We start from the raw sequence: 7,500 nt of genomic DNA on the forward strand, positions 1-7,500 counted from the left end.
TGGGGGCCTGGTTGGTTATTGGTTGTTTTGGATGGGGTCGCGACGCCTGATTGGCTGAGGCAGCGGGCAGGCCGTGATTTAGCGCGTTTGGGCACGGACCCCGGCCAGGCAGTAAAGTACGATTTAGAGCTCGCTCAGCCGTGCTCTAAAGGGGGGGTCTGGCCCCCCTCTGCCCAAACCCAGGCACCGGACACATGGACCTGCCAACCTGACAGATTATCCTCTACCGTCTCTGTGCTGTTCTCTTCCACGTCTCTGTGCTGTTCTCCTCTACCGTCTCTGTGCTGTTCTCCTCTACCGTCTCTGTGCTGTTCTCCTCTACCGTCTCTGTGCTGTTCTCCTCCACCGTCTCTGTGCTGTTCTCTTCCACCGTCTCTGTGCTGTTCTCCTCTACTGTCTCTGTGCTGTTCTCCTCCACGTCTCTGTGCTGTTCTCCTCTACCGTCTCTGTGCTGTTCTCCTCTACTCTGTGCTGTTCTCCTCTACCGTCTCTGTGCTGTTCTCCTCCACGTCTCTGTGCTGTTCTCCTCTACCGTCTCTGTGCTGTTCTCCTCCACGTCTCTGTGCTGTTCTCCTCCACCGTCTCTGTGCTGTTCTCCTCCACGTCTCTGTGCTGTTCTCCTCCACCGTCTCTGTGCTGTTCTCCTCCACGTCTCTGTGCTGTTCTCCTCTACCGTCTCTGTGCTGTTCTCCTCTACTCTGTGCTGTTCTCCTCCACGTCTCTGTGCTGTTCTCCTCTACCGTCTCTGTGCTGTTCTCCTCCACGTCTCTGTGCTGTTCTCCTCCACGTCTCTGTGCTGTTCTCCTCCACGTCTCTGTGCTGTTCTCCTCCACCGTCTCTGTGCTGTTCTCCTCCACGTCTCTGTGCTGTTCTCCTCCACGTCTCTGTGCTGTTCTCCTCTACTCTGTGCTGTTCTCCTCTACCGTCTCTGTGCTGTTCTCCTCTACTCTGTGCTGTTCTCCTCCACGTCTCTGTGCTGTTCTCCTCTACTCTGTGCTGTTCTCCTCCACGTCTCTGTGCATAGACCTTTTCAGTGAATAATAATGTCTGCTATAGTGTGGTTCGAGCCCCTATGTGAGATGTGGATGTGAGATGTGGATGTGAGATGTGAGATGTGGATGTGGATGTGAGATGTGGGTGTGGATGTGAGATGTGGATGTGGATGTGAGATGTGAGATGTGGGTGTGGATGTGGATGTGGATGTGAGATGTGGGTGTGGATGTGGGAGGCGCTCCGCGCTGGGCTGGGGCTCAAGGGGTTAAACGTTGCGGCAGGACAGTATCACTGCCTTACCTGGGGCCCCCGTCACCCTAAAGGTGTTCATGAAGGTGTTCATGTGTTCATGAAGGTGTTCATGAAGGTGTTCATAAAGGTGTTCATGAAGGTGTTCATGTGTTCATGAAGGTGTTCATGAAGGTGTTCATGAAGGTGTTCATGAAGGTGTTCATGAAGGTGTTCATGAAGGTGTTCATGAAGAATAATCCGGGTGCTTCACTCCCCTGCGGGGGGGCGGTGAGGCTGTGAGGAGGTCTCGATGGTCTCGATGGTGAGCGGGGTCCTGATGCAGCAGTATTGCGGCGGTGTCTGTTCTTCCTGTCTTGAGAGGAACCACATAACCCCCCCCTCCCTCCCTCCCAGGGGAGCGCTGAGCTAATGACTGAGGGGGTGCGGTTAGTTTGGCTCCGAAACATTATCTGTATCGATCCTTATTACAGGATAAAGTGCTTCATTTATTGTCCTGATGAGAGAGGGGGAGGGGGGTGTGCGCAGAGCAGTGCATTGTGGGCCAGCTCCCTCCACCTCCTCGAGCGGAGGAGAAAAGATTAAAGCGAGAGAAAGGAGGAACGGGAATCGGAGAGAGATGGAGTGACAGAGAGATGGATGACGAAAGAGTGAGAGAAGGAAGTAGGAGAGGGAAAGAGAGAGCTTCAGATGGAGAGAGTGAGAATGAGAGAGGGGAGAGAGAGATGGAGAGAGAGAATGAGAGAAAGTGAGAATGAGAGACGGGGAGAGAGAGTGAGAGAGAGAGAGAAAGGGAGTGAGAATGAGAGAGATTTATTTATTTTATGTCCCCTTTATTTAAAACATTGCAAAGAGTTTTTATGAAAATACATACACAATTCAAACAATCACAATGATCCTAAAATATATTTTTTTAAATAGGGACTGAACGCCAAAAAAGAGCACAAGAAACCCAATCCATTGCAATAAACCAATCAGAAAAGCAGACCTCCCATAAGACAAGAATTAGCACAGTAAAACCACTAGAGTAAATGAGCTGCTCCCCAGCACAGGATGCGGACCCTGGTTTCTCCTCGCTGTCCGTATCGCTGGCGTTGCTCTGAGGGAGAGTCTGTGTCTGTGTGTTGTGCTGCACCCCTGAGGCCAGCTCCACTGCGAGCCCCTCGCAGGCCTGCCTGCAGAGTGAGCAGTGCAGACAACCCATCACCCTGCACTCAACCCTCCCCACAGAACGGGCATGGTCAGTGTGTGCCAGGTGTCTGTAGCTCTCTCCAGTGCATGGTCAGTGTGTGCCAGGTGTCTGTAGCCCTCTCCAGTGCATGGTCAGTGTGTGTCCGGTGTCTGTAGCCCTCTCCAGTGCATGGTCAGTGTGTGTCCGGTGTCTGTAGCTCTCTCCAGTGCATGGTCAGTGTGTGCCCGGTGTCTGTAGCCCTCTCCAGTGCATGGTCAGTGTGTGTCCGGTGTCTGTAGCCCTCTCCAGTGCATGGTCAGTGTGTGTCCGGTGTCTGTAGCTCTCTCCAGTGCATGGTCAGTGTGTGCCAGGTGTCTGTAGCTCTCTCCAGTGCATGGTCAGTGTGTGCCAGGTGTCTGTAGCCCTCTCCAGTGCATGGTCAGTGTGTGCCAGGTGTCTGTAGCCCTCTCCAGTGCATGGTCAGTGTGTGCCAGGTGTCTGTAGCTCTCTCCAGTGCATGGTCAGTGTGTGCCAGGTGTCTGTAGCTCTCTCCAGTGCATGGTCAGTGTGTGCCAGGTGTCTGTAGCCCTCTCCAGTGCATGGTCAGTGTGTGCCAGGTGTCTGTAGCCCTCTCCAGTGCATGGTCAGTGTGTGTCCGGTGTCTGTAGCTCTCTCCAGTGCATGGTCAGTGTGTGTCCGGTGTCTGTAGCCCTCTCCAGTGCATGGTCAGTGTGTGTCCGGTGTCTGTAGCTCTCTCCAGTGCATGGTCAGTGTGTGTCCGGTGTCTGTAGCTCTCTCCAGTGCATGGTCAGTGTGTGTCCGGTGTCTGTAGCCCTCTCCAGTGCATGGTCAGTGTGTGTCCGGTGTCTGTAGCCCTCTCCAGTGCATGGTCAGTGTGTGTCCGGTGTCTGTAGCTCTCTCCAGTGCATGGTCAGTGTGTGTCCGGTGTCTGTAGCTCTCTCCAGTGCATGGTCAGTGTGTGTCCGGTGTCTGTAGCCCTCTCCAGTGCATGGTCAGTGTGTGTCCGGTGTCTGTAGCCCTCTCCAGTGCATGGTCAGTGTGTGTCCGGTGTCTGTAGCCCTCTCCAGTGCATGGTCAGTGTGTGCCAGGTGTCTGTAGCCCTCTCCAGTGCATGGTCAGTGTGTGCCAGGTGTCTGTAGCTCTCTCCAGTGCATGGTCAGTGTGTGTCCGGTGTCTGTAGCCCTCTCCAGTGCATGGTCAGTGTGTGCCAGGTGTCTGTAGCCCTCTCCAGTGCATGGTCAGTGTGTGCCAGGTGTCTGTAGCTCTCTCCAGTGCATGGTCAGTGTGTGCCAGGTGTCTGTAGCTCTCTCCAGTGCATGGTCAGTGTGTGCCAGGTGTCTGTAGCTCTCTCCAGTGCATGGTCAGTGTGTGCCAGGTGTCTGTAGCCCTCTCCAGTGCATGGTCAGTGTGTTCCAGGTGTCTGTAGCTCTCTCCAGTGCATGGTCAGTGTGTGCCAGGTGTCTGTAGCCCTCTCCAGTGCATGGTCAGTGTGTGCCAGGTGTCTGTAGATCTCCTGACCGCTTTGGTAGCGGTGACTTGTACAGTAAGAAAATTTGGTAAATGAGAGAGAGAGAGCTGCAGATGGAGAGTGAGAGAGAGAGAGAGGGAGTGACAGACAGAGATGGAGAGAGACAGAGAGAGAGAAGTGGAGAGAGAGAGACAGAGAGAGATGGAGAGCCCTCTGTGGGAGGTGCAGTAGCCCCTCAGAGTGGATGCTCTGTGGGAGGTGCAGTAGCCCCTCAGAGTGGATGCTCTGTGGGAGGTGCAGTAGGCCCTCAGAGTGGATGCTCTGTGGGAGGTGCAGTAGGCCCTCAGGGGGATGCTCTGTGGGAGGTGCAGTAGACCCTCAGGGGGATGCTCTGTGGGAGGTGCAGTAGGCCCTCAGAGTGGATGCTCTGTGGGAGGTGCAGTAGCCCCTCAGAGTGGATGCTCTGTGGGAGGTGCAGTAGCCCCTCAGAGTGGATGCTCTGTGGGAGGTGCAGTAGGCCCTCAGAGTGGATGCTCTGTGGGAGGTGCAGTAGGCCCTCAGAGTGGATGCTCTGTGGGAGGTGCAGTAGGCCCTCAGAGTGGATGCTCTGTGGGAGGTGCAGTAGCCCCTCAGAGTGGATGCTCTGTGGGAGGTGCAGTAGGCCCTCAGAGTGGATGCTCTGTGGGAGGTGCAGTAGGCCCTCAGAGTGGATGCTCTGTGGGAGGTGCAGTAGGCCCTCAGAGTGGATGCTCTGTGGGAGGTGCAGTAGGCCCTCAGAGTGGATGCTCTGTGGGAGGTGCAGTAGGCCCTCAGAGTGGATGCTCTGTGGGAGGTGCAGTAGGCCCTCAGGGGGATGCTCTGTGGGAGGTGCAGTAGGCCCTCAGGGGGATGCTCTGTGGGAGGTGCAGTAGGCCCTCAGAGTGGATGCTCTGTGGGAGGTGCAGTAGGCCCTCAGAGTGGATGCTCTGTGGGAGGTGCAGTAGGCCCTCAGGGGGATGCTCTGTGGGAGGTGCAGTAGGCCCTCAGAGTGGATGCTCTGTGGGAGGTGCAGTAGGCCCTCAGAGTGGATGCTCTGTGGGAGGTGCAGTAGGCCCTCAGAGTGGATGCTCTGTGGGAGGTGCAGTAGGCCCTCAGGGGGATGCTCTGTGGGAGGTGCAGTAGGCCCTCAGCTTGTTTCTGCTGATCTCAGCCAACTGCACCCAGACTCAGCGTCAGTCACCTGATTCCCTCCAGCCAATCAGGACGGTTCTTTCTCTCCTGTGGCCTCCCCCATTCAGAAGCCTGTGTTTATAACACATCCTCTCTCTCCGACTGGAACTCGATTTATAGAAGAGCTTTGTCATGGCAGGCCTCTTATGTGGATGTGAGTGGGAAACTAATTGATCATTTAAAATGGGTGTGTTTTAATGGCTTCTGTTTAGACCATAAAAAAAATTACAATGACAATAAACTCATATTTGTCTAATCAACTCTATTTTATGAACGGCACAGAGAGGTACAGAGAACAGTGTAAACTGTACAGATGTTAAAAAGCCTTATAATGATGCAACAGTTAGAGGGATTAGGTCTGGGTTTGGGTTTGGTTTCATTGCTGGGAGACCGCTGGCATTGGGACATTTTAACCCACAAATGACTGAACATTCTAATGCTGATGTCACAATCGGATCTGGTGACTGAATGCATTGGGGTTCTAGAACACTGAATTAAAAAAACGTTCCAAAACACCTACTCTTCAGAGGCACGAGAGAAAGAAAACGTAATTGTGCTTTACTTGCATTTTCTCCCTGTCTTAAAGGTACAATAGGTAAGGCTTGTGTTAAAACATTGTTACTAGACGATTGTAAATCTTTGAAAAAGGCTCACTGACATGTTGACTCACCCTCTGCCTGTGTTTATAGTCCTTAAATTCGGGTTTCAAAATATGCAGTTGACGGACCGACACTCTCTACGAAAACATTCTACAGCTATCGAATAACTCAAGCTCATTGGTTGAAAATTGGTTCTAGTTGCCACAGCCAATGGCATGGGGGTTCCATCGTCTGCACGTTCACACAGGGGGAGGGATAAACAGTGTTGTGGTTTGGGGCGTATTTGTTGCTGCAATTCCTCTCTTGACCGTCAGAAGTCCAAACTGACCTATTGTACCTTCAATAATTAACCATATAATGTAAATAATTAACTTCTAGAGTTGCAGAAACATTTTGTTGACCTGAGTGGTCTTAAGTCTCTGTGGTACGTTTCCTTTAGCAAGATACTTCATCGTTTTATTTAAGTTAAACCAGCTTGAAGGCTTGATTAAAGAAACTTGTATGCTGTGTGAATTTAATAAGGTACAGTCTCCCCTCCATCGTAGTCTGATCTGTGTGAGTCTGATCTGTGTGAGTCTGATCTGTGTGTGAGTCTGATCTGTGTGAGTCTGATCTGTGTGAGAAAGTCTGATCTGTGTGAGTCTGATCTGTGTGTGAGTCTGATCTGTGTGTGAGTCTGATCTGTGTGTGAGTCTGATCTGTGTGTGAGTCTGATCTGTGTGCGAGTGATCTGTGTGTGAGTCTGATCTGTGTGTGAGTCTGATCTGTGTGTGAGTCTGATCTGTGTGAGAGTCTGATCTGTGTGTGAGTCTGATCTGTGTGAGAGGCTGATCTGTGTGAGAGGCTGATCTGTGTGAGAGGCTGATCTGTGTGAGAGGCTGATCTGTGTGAGTCTGATCTGTGTGAGTCTGATCTGTGTGAGTCTGATCTGTGTGTGAGTCTGATCTGTGTGAGTCTGATCTGTGTGAGTCTGATCTGTGTGAGTGGCTGATCTGTGTGAGTGGCTGAGGATTAGGGCTTCTGATGTGCGTCTTCGTGTGACATAATCACATGACCATAATCACATGACCAACGCTCGGAAATATGTAGAGTACTGCAGTGCAGGAGTAATTGTACGCCATGTGCCACTTTGAGATGTTGGCTAGCTGTATAGAAATCTCTCGTAAAAATGCACCTTTTTGCCTGTAAATTTAGCAAATGTTGGCTGGATGCTAACACTAGCGGATATTGTACAAGCATCTTGGCTGGATGCTAACACTAGCGGATATTGTACAAACATCTTGGCTGGATGCTAACACTAGCGGATATTGTACAAACATCTTGGCTGGATGCTAACACTAGCGGATATTGGACAAATGTTGCAAATGTGAACAGTCGTTCTTGTTGCTTTGTCAAGTGTAAATATTAATGTTCTACCGTTTCCTTTTCTCTGCAGTTCTGATCGTCTGATTGAGGATACAATCAGGTGAGCTTTGTGCGTGTCTGTGTGTTACCGCACGTGTCTGCACCTGTCCGTACGTGTTATGTATACCTTCTGTGCACAATAATAATATTAATAATAATAATTGGTTATTTAGCTGAATTACATTTACAGTTATTTAGTTGACGCTTTCCATCCAAAGCGACTTACAGTTGATTAGACTAAGCAGGGACCAACCCCTCCCTGGGGCAATGTGGGGTTAAGGGCCTTGCTCAAGGGCTCAACGGCTGCACTGATCTTATTGTGGCTTGAACCACCAACCCCTCTGTCCCCAGTCATGCACCTTAGCCACTCACAGGCTGAGTGAGGC

General features: G+C 51.6%; 1 protein-coding gene across 1 annotated transcript in view; it reads left to right on the plus strand.

Moving 5' to 3' along the window:
* gosr1 (golgi SNAP receptor complex member 1) overlaps nucleotides 1-7,500 on the plus strand; it is a 23,906-nt gene that overhangs the window by 12,159 nt on the left and 4,247 nt on the right. Inside the window, exons 5-6 of the mRNA XM_061249690.1 lie at nucleotides 1,385-1,520; nucleotides 7,107-7,175. Of these exons, the coding sequence (XP_061105674.1) occupies nucleotides 1,385-1,520; nucleotides 7,107-7,175 (205 nt within the window). The remainder of the gene's footprint in view (nucleotides 1-1,384; nucleotides 1,521-7,106; nucleotides 7,176-7,500) is intronic.

Source organism: Conger conger, chromosome 7 (genome assembly GCF_963514075.1).
Source record: "Conger conger chromosome 7, fConCon1.1, whole genome shotgun sequence".
NCBI classification, from domain to species: Eukaryota; Metazoa; Chordata; class Actinopteri; order Anguilliformes; family Congridae; genus Conger; species Conger conger.